This window comes from Bombus pyrosoma, linkage group LG10, assembly GCF_014825855.1.
Source record: "Bombus pyrosoma isolate SC7728 linkage group LG10, ASM1482585v1, whole genome shotgun sequence".
Classification (NCBI taxonomy): domain Eukaryota; kingdom Metazoa; phylum Arthropoda; class Insecta; order Hymenoptera; family Apidae; genus Bombus; species Bombus pyrosoma.
In genome coordinates, this window is record NC_057779.1 from 9,701,333 (window position 1) to 9,716,698 (window position 15,366).

General features: G+C 40.9%; 2 protein-coding genes across 4 annotated transcripts; both read left to right on the plus strand.

Annotated features, from left to right (window-relative positions):
• Window positions 1-1,191: 1,191 nt before the first annotated feature.
• LOC122571518 (kelch-like protein 17) lies at window positions 1,192-15,263 on the plus strand. Of its 3 annotated transcripts, none has more exons than XM_043735366.1 (10): window positions 1,192-1,548; window positions 3,590-3,827; window positions 8,475-8,595; window positions 8,719-8,884; window positions 10,631-10,824; window positions 11,041-11,258; window positions 11,321-11,503; window positions 11,578-11,656; window positions 11,724-11,902; window positions 11,992-15,263. In XM_043735366.1, the coding sequence occupies exons 2-10, from the start codon at window positions 3,631-3,633 to the stop codon at window positions 12,191-12,193; spliced, it is 1,539 nt and encodes a 512-aa protein (XP_043591301.1). In that variant the 5' UTR covers window positions 1,192-1,548; window positions 3,590-3,630; the 3' UTR covers window positions 12,194-15,263. The 3 variants fall into 3 exon arrangements, with proteins under 3 accessions (XP_043591301.1, XP_043591300.1, XP_043591302.1); XM_043735365.1 differs by lacking the exon at window positions 1,192-1,548 and adding an exon at window positions 1,827-1,872; XM_043735367.1 differs by lacking the exon at window positions 1,192-1,548 and adding an exon at window positions 1,827-1,872 and having other exon boundaries at window positions 11,041-11,210.
• On the plus strand, window positions 9,607-10,456 carry LOC122571520 (probable small nuclear ribonucleoprotein E). Its single transcript, XM_043735372.1, has one exon. It carries the CDS (start codon window positions 9,702-9,704, stop codon window positions 9,984-9,986), a length of 285 nt encoding a protein of 94 aa, XP_043591307.1. The 5' UTR covers window positions 9,607-9,701; the 3' UTR covers window positions 9,987-10,456.
• Window positions 15,264-15,366: the final 103 nt, after the last annotated feature.

A 15,366-nucleotide genomic window follows, 5' to 3' on the forward strand; every position in this document is an offset into this window, starting at 1 on the left:
TAAAGTAATTGTATTTTTAACGAATGAAGGATGAATATGCTTGATAATTGCAGCACGCATCTGAATAAATTTGGTTAAAATCAATTTAATTTTCTACGAGATAACAATTTTTCGTATTTCTCATACGTTTCGCAATTAACCGTGTTCCATTAGTGACAAAAGATCCATTTAAGACAAAAGGTTAATAAATAATATTTTATTTCTACGATACAAACATACGCAGTCTACGCGGTAACTATTCGGGAAATGTCAAAAAGAATCTCTGAGAAAATGTAGTCACGATATTAATCAATTCAAATATTCGTGGAAAGATTCAAAAATGAAATCCACGGGGAAGAAAGTGCACGAATCCCTATTTTCGATTCTTTCGACATTGAAATTCTATTAAACGGAAAAATGTAAAATCAAAGTATCGCGCTAAACCAACAGCGATGGAACGTTAACAAACAACAGCGACTAGAAGCGATCGATAACGGAAGCTGAAAGCGAGATTCAAGCGTCTGAAAGACGATCCACTATGCTCGAAAAGAATCAGAGTAAAGTCGAAAAAGGTCGTCTGAAGGCAGGGAACGCGAATAAAAGGACAATCTCATTTTGTCGAGGAAACTAGGAAGCACCGCATTGCGGCAATATCGCGCGACCGAGCGAAACCTGGTGGAAGCCGGTCTCGAAAACAAGGGACGCCACTAGGAGAAAGGGATATAAAGCGAGACTCGAAAAGAACAGAGTACAGCGAGCAAGTGGATCTTGGCCTGGCCGCGATTTAAGAAGAACAAAGGGTAGAATGTTGGGTAAACAGGGAGAAATGGAGGCGGATAGCGGGCGAGAAAGTTTGGAATCGGTGTGGATCGAAGGGCCAGGTTAGACGAAGCAGCGTTCGTTGCTAGCTGGAACGAGGCAGCGCGTGTATCCTTTTTGATCGTGCGATCGGTGCTCCAGAGAGGATCTGGCAACAACGGCTGGAGGAGGAGTGATCTTACAGGAGCATTGGCCACACGAGAGCGAGAAGGAAGGAGAGAATCGACGTTGGTGGAAAGAAGACCACGGCCTCACCTGAGGAGAGAACGAGAGGAGAAGGGCCGAAGAAAGCGGCGGGTCCGAAGCAGGCCTGGTCCAGCGCTCGTGAAACTCGTCTCGCACAGGAGAAATACCTCGCGTTCAACGTCGAAACTTCCGGTCGAGTACGGTACACTACGCGTTTTCCTCCACTTTCGTCACGTTTCTTCCTTTTTACATTTTTTTCTTCTTTCTTCGTTGATGTGCGATACTCGCGGGATTGCGTTCGCGTTGTAGAATAACGGGAAGCTGGCAGAGAAAAGGGGAGAAACGAAAAGAAAAGACAAGCGGGAGGAAAGTTTTTGACGAAACAATGTTTCGCCCCGTGGGAGTGTGAGATGCCGAGGATCGGCTGAAAATGCAGTGTTTCGCGTGCGAACGCAATACTCGTCCACGTGTGCCACGGAAACAACGATTTTGCCCGCCGCGGCTCGCTTAGATTCCTCTATCGAACGTTCCTGGGCACGTTCGCTCGCTGAGGTCGACGAAAAGGTGAGAGCGATACAACCGACACTGCGTTCCTCGTGCGATCTTCCCGTAATTTGGACGCCGCGATGATTAATTTCTCGAGACGTTCCAATGGCTCTCTAAACACGATCGAATTTGACAGTAACGGCGTTGAACAACGATCGTTAAGTGCCGCGCAATTCATGCTGGTAAACTCGTGTTTATTTATACGCGGAACGATACTGAACGTGATCACAGCCGACCGAGCAGGTATATTCAAAATAAACACGCAGTGACGAACACAGTTGTGGTTTGTGCTTACACAGAGATCGATCGACAGAAATTCTTCCTCCAAACTCGCCTAGAAACGTAACTATACATATATTTTAATCACTCGTTACAAAGAAAAATTCGGATTTTTAACAATATTTATTTCAAACTAGAGTCGAGCTTCGTTATAGTGCGAACAGTTTAAAATGTTTCGCGTAATGCATATAACGTATTCGTAAAAGACTTGCTTACACGTTCGAACGCTTCCGGGAATTCTTTCGCTACACTGTGTTTTAATAATACCCGTTTAAACGTAACATCCATTTCGAAATACAGAGTTGAATAGAAAGTGAATGTTTAACAGTGCGTGTACGTTCGAATTCGAGATTCGTAGCATCGTTAATGAGTTTCCTGGGACGCGATCTGTCTAACCGGAGATAAACAAAACCTTCGTCTAATGATTTTTTAATCGAATCAGAGGCGACGTTGGAATGCCGGATGATGGGACGCGTTGCGAGGAAATCCGTGGAAGGGCAAATGACCGGGAATCACGCGGAGCCCTCGAGCTGTACCGCGGCACGATCGACGCGCGTCACCAGCTCGAAAACTACAAAACCCGAACTAATTAAAAGGGAATCAGCCAGCCGTCGTGACACAAAATTCTCCGTGTCGATCGACCGACCGTGACAGAACGACACGGACAAAGAGAGCACGCGGAGAGGAAGAGAGAGACGGGGCTAGAGTGACGCCGCGACGCGACGCGGTGCAAATCAAATATTAATCGTGCAATTAGCGCTGATTGTTAATCGGTTTTGTTCTTTTTTTTTTGGTTACATTGCTCGGCGAAGCTCGTCAACCGGTGCCGCGGGTGCGACCGGAAAACGTTCGAGACGATGACACGCGTTCTGGCATTCGTGTTCCTCTCCCTGTCATCAGTCACAGATTTATTCTTGGTCGAGGTTCCCGTCATTAATTTCGGATTATCGCAAATTGTACGAACTCCGCTTCCCTCCCCACCACGGAGCGGCAACTCTGCGCGATCGGTTTAATGCAGGAAGGTGCATTCGTTCGGCTGCTCCCGTCTTAATTGGCTTGATTGTTTTCGAAGGGCGGTTAATGAGTAAAAGTTTCGTAGTACTTAAGGGAACTTACTTAGGTACCGCGAGCAACGTGTTGGATTTTTAACTAGCCGCAAGTATGAAATACCGTACACTAATTGTGAAACATTTAAGAGAGATGCAAATCTGAAGAAGTTTAGGGGAATATCGGAGCAAGCTTCCCATTACGCGTATAAAAGTTTATGCGGTCTCTTTATATTTAAGAACTTACAGTTCTATGAAAGACGCAAGTTGGAAAGAAAATGAAATTAGAATTTCGTGACAGTGACTTTTGTATCATAAGAGACATAAACATTATGTATAGACATAAACATTCTTATTAAACGCAAATTTTATTTTTATTTTTATTTTTTTTTTTTTTTTATAATATAGAATTTAACTTTTGCGCAGTAGGATTTAACTGTAACTCAATTATTCGTATTTATTTCCTTTAACAATTTTTTTGTATATCATAATAGAAATGCAAGAGTTTTTCTTCCGAGTTCTTTGCCATTTCTTTTTCCACGCGCTATAAATATAGAGCGACTTTCAAATTTTTGCCTCGAGTAATAATCACAGATTAATTAAATTCAAATGAATTTGGTATGAGATCTTTCCCTATATAAATACTTGTGCCCTATATTTGCCCTACACTGCGCGTCCGAAGAAATTACTACGGTGCAGATATACCATATAATATCTCACTAATTAACTTCCAGTGCCGTCTGCCACGCAGTTGCTGATATTCGATTCAACCAACATGGGAACTAGAGCCGTTGCTGTGGGGGCGGCATCAGGAGCTGCGGGAGTATCTGGCGAGGCAGGTTTAGCCGGCGTACCCAGACTTCTGGAGGACCTGGCTCGACTTTCCGAGGACAAAGACACAGCTGACATTGTCTTTCTGCTAGGAAGGGACGAGACACCGGTGTACGCTCACAGAATTATCCTCCAAGCGAGGTCAGTACTCGAATCGTTTCGTCCTTCTCGACCAAGCGATTCCAAAACCGTGGAATTAATCTCACTGGCGCACGCGTCGATACCTTCCAGTTGATAAGGAAAAACATTTCAAACCCGACGTATACACAATGAGACAATTTATATTATTTTCGCTTGCTCTCGATATCTTTCAACGCCTCCAGGGACGCGAACGAGCTCGATGCATTCCCATGAACGGAGCACGCGAGATCGGAAATTTTATTAAGTCGAAGGCAACCGTTCGAACGACGCACCCTGGGACCGAATTAATTGTTAATCGTAATTTTTATTAAAACAGATCGCGTCTCGTCGAGCGATTCGTAGCCGATACGGATTTCCTCGGAGACCCGACAACGATTCGAAAACACGCGTGAGATAAATCACACCGGAGACAAACACGCTTACCCGATACGGAGCTGGGGAAATATGCGGCCCCGCTATTTTCAGAATGCACCCGGCGAAAAAGGAAAGTCGGAGACAACCGAGACAATGGGCCTCGTCGTATCACGGAAAATAGAGAATTAACGTAGAAACGTGGTGCTCCGTCTTATCATCGGCGTAGTTTTTACAATGGAAATGGAGAGACGGACGTGGCATAGCGAAGCGGATTCGCGTTCGAAAATATTTTCGAAACACCGCGACTCGCCTTGGTCGCCTTCTCCGAGACACGAACTTATTTCGCGGTAATTGCGTTACAAACTTTCCTCTCGTCGGTGAAGCTGAAGTCGCGGGTACAAAGAGGGGTGGAATGAGGGAAAAACGAAAAGAATAGCTAGACGTTAACTTTCCTGCAGAATTGCAAACGAAGCCAACGGAAGGGAAATGATAACTTCGTTAAATTCTTCGAGTCGCTGGAGGAACCTAGGTATACATAATTCACCTATCTCTCCCGTACGCTTTGCATCGTCCCTTCCGCTGTTTCTTCCGGAGGAAGGGAGAAAGTATATCCGGTCGGGAGGGACAATCCAGTCGCGAAACAAACGCTCGATCGGGCGAGATTCTATGAAAATTCTTGGTCGAACGAACGGTTCCCGGGAGAAAAATCGCCAAGTCATCAAACTTTCTTCGGAACGAGGAGAAGGAGAGGATGGCGAAGTTCGCGGCAGCGATGAATTTTAATTAAGGGACTCCGATTGTTACGGTGAAACGAATCGATCGAACGTTCTAATTAGTTGGATAATAAGAAGAGAGGTACTCTTTTCTTCTGTTAGGGACGATTCATCCGTGACGAGCACGAGTCTCTGGGTCGTATTTTCGCTCGACGGATTTCTAATTGCTGTAAGAAGGGCTCGGTTTAATATTAGGTGGAGGGGCCTTAGCTTTCGAGGCAACGACATTCCACTGGATAGGCTTGATGCTAATTGTAAAGTCAATTACGATATTCCAGTGAACCCCTTTGATATCACGGCGTGGAAGGGAACGTCGGTCCTTTTGTCATCCCACCCTCCCCCCCTCTCTGTCGCTCTCCTCGCGCCTCGTTTCGTAGACACCGGGATCGGAAAATTAAGTTACGCATGCTCGTGACAGGCGTCGTCCGTAGGAGAAATGCATGGACAATACGCGACCGCACTCAAAACTCTACGCGGCGCTCTCCAGTCCGGTGAAAATCCTGACAAAGAGTCGTGGTTCCCCGTCCCACCGCCCATCCCTCTCTTGTAGTCCTTGTCATTTCGAAATGCGACGCAGATGAGAACGATGTTTGACGGCGAGAGAAAAGAAATTGAAAAATACGCTCGGGCCTCGGTGATGTTCAACGGCACTCTAACGTAATCCCATCGTTTCTATCGATTCCCGCGTGCAACTGACCGCTATTAATATATCAAGTACTCGTGTGTACTCTTATCTGTTCTATCGAATTTGATTTATTAAAAAGAGCACTGATTTACATACAAAAATACAGGTAGCTAGAAGCCAAACCGTTTCGATTATCAAATTAACGGAGAAAGCAATTTCAGTTTCATTGAGAGATACACAGTACCTACCGATGAAAGTGTAATCTCGACGAGACCTAAATTTCAGCTCGAGTTCCATTGCAATTTTCCGAGATAGAAGCTTCGAATTTCGATGAACGCTCGCCAAGAAGAGGATGGATGTTCAATTGAAAAAGAAGCATTCGTTAACGGCGTTTCTCGCCAGTAATCATGCATTCGATGACAATGGTATACATCTGAATGTGGCGAATCGAGGCACAAGATCCGATAATGGACCGAAGCGTGAGACTGTGGTGTTTTACCGGTACGGGAAACGAGGGGTGTGGCGCGAATTTGACTCTCGTGCACCGGAAACGGAGGCGGTTTTTGCGCGGAGATCGACGGAGCCGCTATATAATCGCACGCTTGGTCGTTAGTAGCGGAGCCCGCGGCGACATTCAACCCTTGCCGCCGTGAAACCAAGCAGCCACGACCCTCGTTTCCCGCCATCACTAGGCCCCTTACCCCCTAACATCCTCTTTCCACGCCGAGCTACGTGAACCTACGGTTACCACCCCCGTGACACCTCATCGTCACACCAGACGCGCACGCGTTGCCCTATTCTTTTCTCGGCGTCACTCGCTGATATTTGGTTTTCTTTGATTCCACTGCGGCGTTCGCCTGTGATTAGGGAAAAGCTTCTCTCCGGGAACGACTTCGTTCCTCGTGTTTTTCACCCCCTTTCCTCCCTTCCCTTCTTTTTCTTCTTCTTCTTCTTCATCTTCTTCTGCACGCTTTCTTTCCTTCTTCGCCTCGTTCTACCGAGTACCATCCATCACACAACCCAACCATCGTCCGCCGCTGCCTTGATTTTTCCTCTTAATACTTTTTCATTTCTTCGCCGGTAGCACGGTTTCTGCGCGCCGATATTGCCGCGGCTCTAGTCAGAATTGCCGGCCACGTTTCTTAGAACAGGCTAAAGATTCTCAAGGGAGAAAGCCCCGCAACGCGTCTGACATATCGAATTCACCTTCCCCCGCGCAAATTTCTACAGAGGTAGATTTGAAAAGCAGATTTAACGATAAATCATATCGCGTGCTCGCCTGTTAAACGTGCAAGAAAATCGTGCAATATCCTCGATACTCGAATATTTCCCCTGTAATTTGCGGAAATAAATACGCGAACTATCGCTTTGATATTTGTACGAGCCCGCATCGTTTCCGAACTACAGACGAAAACATAAAGGTGGAGATTTTCGGTCTGTTAAAAGTCGACCCACGGTAAGGGCTACATCTACGCGCACACCTCTGGTTTCCTGTACGCGAGGCTGGTGTTTTTAATTTTTTTGAGCACTAGTTTTCCTCTGTCGACTCTCTCGGCAACCATGTTTCGTGGCTCGGCCCCGCGATTTTCCAACTTTCGCACGCTCTCCTGTCGACGAAGCGGAGCGTTTGTTAACGCGTCGGTTATAATATCAAAGCAGCCGGCGTGCATGCCTTTTCCATGTGCACCCGGTCTCTTTGACGGATTTTCTTTTGATTCGATACGGACTACGTTGTTGGTGTATCTACACTTTACCGCTTACCTTGACGAAACTCGTACCCGCGATCTCTTCGTTTCTAGCACGCGAAATCCTTTTACCTTGCGCTGCTTAGTAGTATTAGAAGACTGAATATCAGTGTGTCTTCAGTGGATTCACAAAGTACTCGTTTAAGGGTTCGTCAGTCTTTTCTAATTTAAATTCCACCCTTTTACCGTCTCTGTTTCAATTTTTAATCGCTTCTTTGGTTAATCGCAATATCGAAATTAGAATAATTTCGCGTTGGCAAAGCTTTGCTCTATGCTAATATCATATTTGAAACATTAAAATTGAATAGCTACTATATCCGTAAAAAACCACAGTGAAGTCACTGTCATGACTGTTTTAGAAGTAGTTTCGCTTAATTGCAATTCGAAATTGCCATAGTTTCATATCGCGGAGATTTCTAATTGACTTTGCTCTTTGCTAATATCAAATCTAAAACCGAATAGTGAGAAAATCGATGGTGGACAATCGTGAAATCGTTATTAGAGGTGAACAATTTCGAGAATATACTTTAGATGTTGCACAAAGAGGAATATAGAAAATGCATCGATGATTTCGGGGTAAAAATAAGACTTCTGTTCGTTTCTGTACTCGTGGATATTTAAAAGCCTGCCTTTTATGTACCTAGTCGCATTGTACGCATTGTAGGAGAGGATGTACACTAGAGAAACCGAGATCGAATGTTCTCCCAATGGGTCACAGGGAATCTCCGCTTTCAGCACGAAGTGCTAGAGAAAGATTTGTTCTTCCGAGTTTCTCCCGTACCTGGGGGGCTTGCCGTAGGGAAAAAAGGGGCGAGAAGTGACTTTTCGAAGGTTGCCATTAATTTGTAGAGGAACGAAAACTAAAGCCCGACTGCGTACGTAGCGAATACTCTTGTGGCAACGGAGCTTCCTGACGAAGTCAATTAAGCCCTTTTGTAACAAGAAACTCTGCCAGAAGTAGTAGCGAAGGTGACGAAAGACGAAGTGGTGGGTGTGTTCGTTAGAGGGGTTACGCATCCACGGCACATTTACGCGAGCACGATTCAAAGCAGTGCACTTCTGTTCCTGCACTTCTCTTCCCTATAACTCGTATGCTATGGTAATTATCGTTCGGGAATCGATACCGACAGCGTTGCTTCGATTTCTCTAGATGCAAGAACTTCACAGCCGCGAAGAGGATCGGAACACCTGGAAATCCAACGTCAGTGCGTATGCTACATGCTCATCCGGAGACCTTTCGACAATTCATTCACTATATATACACAGGCAAGGTAAATAATATCTCGAATAGATTGGAAATTTATTATGGTGTTTAGCACGTAAAAGAATCTACCGAGAAAACTCTCGCTTTGACCCAAAGTCACGGCTGAGTTTCATTCGTAACTGTTCCGTAGATTATGCTTCAGGACAGTGGCATCTTCGAGATGTTGGGACTTGCTCAAGAACTAGGAGTCGAGGAACTATGGAGAAGTTGCGAGGAACATGTCTCCGCTACGCTTAGTCCAGGAAACGCGTGTGCTCTTTTGACTGCCGCTCTGGATGCCCAGGAGCGAGTTCCCGGTAAGTTATTCATGGCATACTGTTAAAAGTTTGCCTACCGATCGATCTGCATTCTCAAGTTTGCTGAATGTTTCATCTGATGGAAAATGAAACGGCGATTCAAACTTACAATGGTTGGTAAGTGCGTGTTTCTTGAAAGTGGAAAATGAAATACGTCTAATTGAAGTATAAAACAATTTCTTAGTAACTGAGAATCTGCGGAATATAATCAGTAATATTAGAATGTTTGTGTATATATTTGTTTCTTATGTGATATCTGATGACTATAATGAACGTGTGTATGTATGTGTGCAAGTGGCTTAAATTATGATATTATTCTATACATTGGATAAGAAAAGTAATTAAACTGAATATGTACATATCTTGAATCTAAAAAATTACAGTTTGTATGGTAATTGTACTACATGACTAGTTATCGACCGTGCTTTTCGTTGTGTAACTGACATGCTCGCCACGAAGGCAGCACTACATACGGGAATATTTTACGAACTCAGTGATACCAACGCCTATAACGAAAGAATTTATTTTATCTCTATGTTTCATTTTCCCTAAACGTATTAAACGTTACAAATGTAAATTTATTAAGCCTTCCAAATCCGCCAGATTTATAATTTCGTAATTGAATCAGAATCTCTTGAACCAAAATTTAACCGATATGATTAAATCTTAAAACGCATTTTAAGCAAACGAAAGAAATAGGGAAAAACGAGAACGAACAGTTGGTACAACCACGACGCCACATTTTACGGCGTCTGGCTATTACCAAGCACGCGTTTATTAAACGTTGCTTATTAATTTTTGAAACCTCAACACAAAAATGTCGTACAAAGGACCACAAAAAGTTCAAAAGGTGATGGTACAGCCCATCAACCTTATATTTCGGTACCTGCAAAATCGTTCGCGCGTGCAAGTATGGTTATTCGAAAACATCAACCTACGAATCGAAGGTCACATCGTTGGATTCGACGAATATATGAATTTAGTACTGGACGATGCTGAGGAATATAATCTGAAGACGAAGGCCAGAAAACCACTTGGACGAATTATGTTGAAAGGCGACAATATAACATTAATACAAAATACAAATCCAGGGGCAAATTAAATTGTTCGTCTATAACCTCAAGTTATGACCCAGGACAAACAAGGCATATTACCTTATAACTAGTGCAATTACGCACACTAGAAGTGACTTAAAAGGGTTTAACAAAGATGGAGTTAACATTTTCCAAGTTGTACAAGTTGTGATGCACCTCTCGGTATAGTTAAGAACAATGATTAACCAATAGTTGCAAGTTGTAACTGAAAATACTATCAGGTTAAAGTGACAGTATTGTTTTCTATTGGGAGACGTATTTGTTATTGTAATCTTGTAGTAGAATAATTTTTCAAATATCTGAATGAAAAACTATGCACTATAAGTCCCATTTGTATAGATACCATCAAACTGTAAGATCTTGTATCTCAGTTCATTTCTAACATTAAGAATAATTTCAGATGTAAATTTTATACGATTGAACAATTGCTGTAACAGATATGAATTAGATAAATATTTAATAAATATTTTTGATTCTAGGTTTGTGTTTTATTTATGTTTATACTTTTGCCAAAGTCCTAGCTGAATAGTTATTCTAACTGATAAAAATATAATTTAGAAGTCGCAGAAGTTAAGTACTATTATCTAGATTATATTTTAATATCACTATCGATCTAAGATACGTTGTTAACAAAGATATTTCGTTATCGTAGGTGGTAAGGGAGCTTGCTCTTCCTTCATCGAAAGATGTTTCGCTTTCATTGGAGAAAATGCTGTAGACACAGTGAAAACAACGGCGTTTTGTAATCTTCCAAAGGATGCACTGGTGAAACTTATTTCTTCGGACTATCTAGGATTGGAGGAAGAAGATGTTTGGAGAGCAGTACTGAACTGGGCAAAATATCAGGTTCTTTTTCTTTGAACATTCTATTCCGTTTCCGAGTACTTTGAATCCGTTGAAAATTCCAAGAAGACTTAACGCTCTGATCATGCGTATGTCGTGCAAGGTCTTAGACCTTATGTCGCATACGATTATTACCGGGTCCTTGGGTCCTTAGGTTCTTGGATCGGAATTTAGAATTACGAGTTAAGGAACGCTTAACCGTACGGACCACGCTCCTAGGCAGGGGTGACGCAGCCTACTCAACACTGGACAGAGGAGGAACGTGTGAGGGTTTGCCAACATTTATCAGGAGTGATAAATCACGTTCGCCTGCTGCTAATCGACAGCCAGGTCTTTGCGGAGGAAGTAGAGCCAACAGGAGCAGTGCCTATAGAGCTTTCCTTGGAGAGGTACGAATTTTTCAATCCCGATCGATCAAGTGGCTCAAAACCCATAAGGTATGGTTTGCCGGGAAATTTTCTTATTCTTGGAGGCTTTCGATTTTTACGTTTTGTTTTAGATATAGGTATGCAGCTCTACCAAACAAGTACGCGGAAATCTGTACAGATAAGAGGTTACAACCAAGAGTAAGTCCATTCCTATTTCCTGGGTCGCAAATTCTGTCGCGAGACAAGGTGGGTTTCCAGCGTCTCCTCAATCAGTGGTACGGATCGCCAAAGCAAAGTTGGCGTTTGGTATATCGGTATGTAGCGAGGAAAATGTAAATATCGGAAGCATATCGAGATCAACACAATCCTAACTACGAACGCGTTTCAGTGCCTCCAACCATGATTACTCTGCAACAGCATTCCACCGACATTGTGACGGGATTTGCCCAACATACGTAATTGCGTTGGTAAGTAATTTACACGTGTCAAATAAATAGTTATCTATAACTAACAAAGAATGATGTAATTTTCTAGGGAACTCGAGGAGAAATTTGTGGTGGCTTTAGCGACGCGCCATGGGGTAAAACGAATGCTAAAGGGCACTATATCTCTTCAGAAAAAGCTTTCTTATTTACTCTGACCAATAACCAAGATGTTCCTCCGACGAAATACGACATTGTAAAGAAGCCTTTTGCAATTTGTTATCATCCGGAGTAAATATTATTTAACTAAGTATAACAAGATATGTTCAAACGCATCGAAATGTATTCTAATGATTAAACTGACTCAAATACTTTTATAGCATTGGACCAATTTTCGGAGCAGGAGCTGATTTACTAATTTCTAGTAACTGCAACGTGAACAAGGAAAGCTATAGTAATCTTCCCCATAGCTACGATGGAGAACACGCCTCTAACACTGTACTTATGGGAGACTACCATTTTTTTGTAGTAGATTACGAAGTGTTCACCCTGAGCCACCCAGCTCCCAAATCTACTCATTAACAATATAAATATTTTTCATTCCATGAGCTTGTACATATATGGTTGCGTACTTTTTTCTTAAGAATAGTAAGTTTAGGTAACACCGTTAGTAAGTTGTTCAATTCATAAATGAGTAAATTTTGAATATGAACAGGGTATAATTTTACGAAAATAAAAATGTAACTTTTTACGCTATTCAAAATAAAGAATGAATTAAACTTACTTTCGGTTTTTTCAGTGTTAACGAATAGCCAATGAGAACCAATATTGGCACTACAATTAAAGACTCTAGCTCTCGATAGAATTAAAGTATGCCAAACAATGCTTTGTGGTCTGCATAATGAGTGTTTGATATGCTACGAACGCTACGGTGCATACGCCGGTGCATAGCCCGATTCTCAAGGAACTCGTTAAACATCGCGTTAAATTGCCATGAAATGACTTCGAAATCTAATCTGTATTACAGTGGCGCGTTCGAAAGTAAACGTGAAATGTGAAAATCCACGGAAAAATGCGAACTACTGAGTATGCATTAGAGTAGAGTATCAAAGACGCCGGTGACACGGATGTATGGTCGATAAGTAAAATCGTACCGATTCTACTTATCCTTGGTTGAAATTTAAATTTCAGTTTACTGCAAAACTGTGTGACAATTCGAACCACGTACTCCAATTAAATATGCAAAACATGAAAATTTATTCACCACATGAGCATTAATTGCCACTTTCTCTTTAAATAATTAATTAGAATACTCACCTTTTCCCTCCATTTTTGTGCTTATCCATTGCTCCGAAACTTATCCTAAATTTCATCCTCACAATAGTTGACAGAAAGATACAGTCGTTTCATTCAGCTACGCTTTGCTTGACACAGTTTGTAACAGAACTGACTACGAACACGCATTATTGAAAATTCACATCAAAGTTTATAACACGACAAGATTAATGTTCCAATGAAATAGATACAACGCAATGTTTGCCACTAACTGAACAATTCAAACTGCACTTCGCTAGTCAATGCCTAGTCATTTCGAATCAACAATATACTTTAATCATTTACGAATAACAACTAATATAATTTTAAAAATTAAAAACTCCTATATAATAAGAAGAATGATTATTTCACTTAAGGATTTTAATCGAAAATATTACTTTATTTTCAGATTGATGTATTTCGTACTTTCGCGTGACTAAGACGGTTAAGCGTCCACTTCGAATGTTCCATTTTTCATATCTCGGTTCTGTGTTCCGTCTTTTCCGATAGTTAGAAAAAGTGTAATGGCGCGAAACTTCGTTGTTGCATCTTTGTCTTATTATTTGTCAATTATATGCGGATACATACTGCTTTGTAGGTGAGTTACGTAATAATATAGAATATTGACTTTCCTCTACGCAGTTCGTGTAATATTTGCGGTTCTCGCAGAGGTATTGCGAAAATTCTGGTTGGTTCACGCACATGCGATTGCTTTTTATGTGCGAACTATACGGGCGCCTGTTGGATGCACGACATATCTCATAAAAATATATTCTATCGAAACTAACTCATTTGAATATGAATTTTTAATATTCTTCGCGATGGCCTCGTCAGTTGCGTGTTTTTGCATTTTCATACGTTCACAATTTATGCCACAATTATGTTGAATAGCCACGTCGGAATGTTGCAAGTTAACACGGCCATGTTTTCTATCGATTAAATATTCCGCGAGTCTTTATTCTTGGTATATTGTCTTAATCGTTATCTTTAAAGTAAATGTCTCTCCTGAAATGAATGAAATATCTCGAACGTTAATACTTCGGGGTATTAATATCTCGAAAAATTATTTTAACTATGTTTTATTCCTTTTTTTATCCAAATTTGCAATTTTTTAGGAATCATCAACGATTCATGGAGATGTAATTAAGTGACGCTGAGAATCAATCGGATATGTCGTCGAGTAATGTAAGTGAATTGAAAATAACATTCGATTGATTTCAAATTAACTATATATTTTTTTAATAATTTTTTAGCTTTTTTGTTAACGTTATCATTTGCATTTGTTTGTACCAAAATTCTGTAAAATAGCTTGCTCTATATTAACGCCTTAATTAACGCCCTATTAACTAGTTTAGCGCGGCAGTGAATGGTGCCTGTAACTCTAATAAATCGATAATTTTACTACTTATCTAATAATTATTACATTATGAGTCGTCGTAGAGCCGTTTTAAAGATTGTTCATTGATCAACAACGCTAAGTTAGTATCCTTCCAACAATATCGCTAAAAACGGGAGCATATTCTGATAAAAATTGTTCAATTCACCAACAGCCATATACATTAACCTAGGTATTGGAACTCCACTGCTATGGTTTTTAAAAGTAATTTATATTTACAAATATGAGGGCCCAGGAATTCATAGATTTGTACTTTACTTGTGAAATAGCGTGGCTTTGTAAGTAACGTATACGTCGATAATTACATTAAGTACATTGTAATGTATTACATTTATTATTCATTTTCTTTCGACGAAAAATGATTTATATAATTATTTAAACTCGTAAAGTACATTGCTCAAATTAATTAGCGTTATTAGAATATGGTAATCAATACCTTTTGCAATTTGCAACATGCATATAGTATTTTTTATTGTCATAGTAATTCTGATCATATTTCTCTAATTATTTCGAGCATTGTAATTGATCGATTAGTCGCTATTATCTACTAGCTATATACAAGTAAGTACCTACTGGCCCGGGTCCCGTTCACGCAAATCTTGCCTAACTATTATTTACACCTCCGTTCTCTGTTTACTTGTTACCTGAAATATTTCGATACAAATGGAATCATAACGTGGCTGTGATAACGACATAAGTATCGATTAAAACTAACCTTACCAGGCCCGGTCAAATGAGACCGATTTCAAAATTTAATTTAAAATTGTACGTCCATTGTTATTTCTTCTGTTCATCTAACTTTATGTATATTATTATATTAACAGAAACTGAGAAACTGATTGATCAGATAATATAAGAGTTTGATGAACAAAAATAAGAAATAACAATGAATGTAAATACGTAAATATATAATGAATATAAAAATTAAATTTTGACCGGTTCTGGTAAGGTTAGTGTTAAGTAAAATACGGAAAATTGCATGTGTTCAGTATCGCAATATGATCAATAATATTAACCATTAAAGGAAATACTGGCCATTTGTTGA

Bases quoted from the DNA above. Each gene is read 5' to 3' on its own strand.
- LOC122571520 (XM_043735372.1), top strand. From the start codon at position 9,702: ATGTCGTACAAAGGACCACAAAAAGTTCAAAAGGTGATGGTACAGCCC.
- LOC122571518 (XM_043735366.1), top strand. From the start codon at position 3,631: ATGGGAACTAGAGCCGTTGCTGTGGGGGCGGCATCAGGAGCTGCGGGA. The intron at 3,828-8,474 runs GTCAGTACTCGA...CGATTTCTCTAG, and splicing joins AGAATTATCCTCCAAGCGAG to ATGCAAGAACTTCACAGCCG. The intron at 8,885-10,630 runs GTAAGTTATTCA...TCGTTATCGTAG, and splicing joins TGCCCAGGAGCGAGTTCCCG to GTGGTAAGGGAGCTTGCTCT.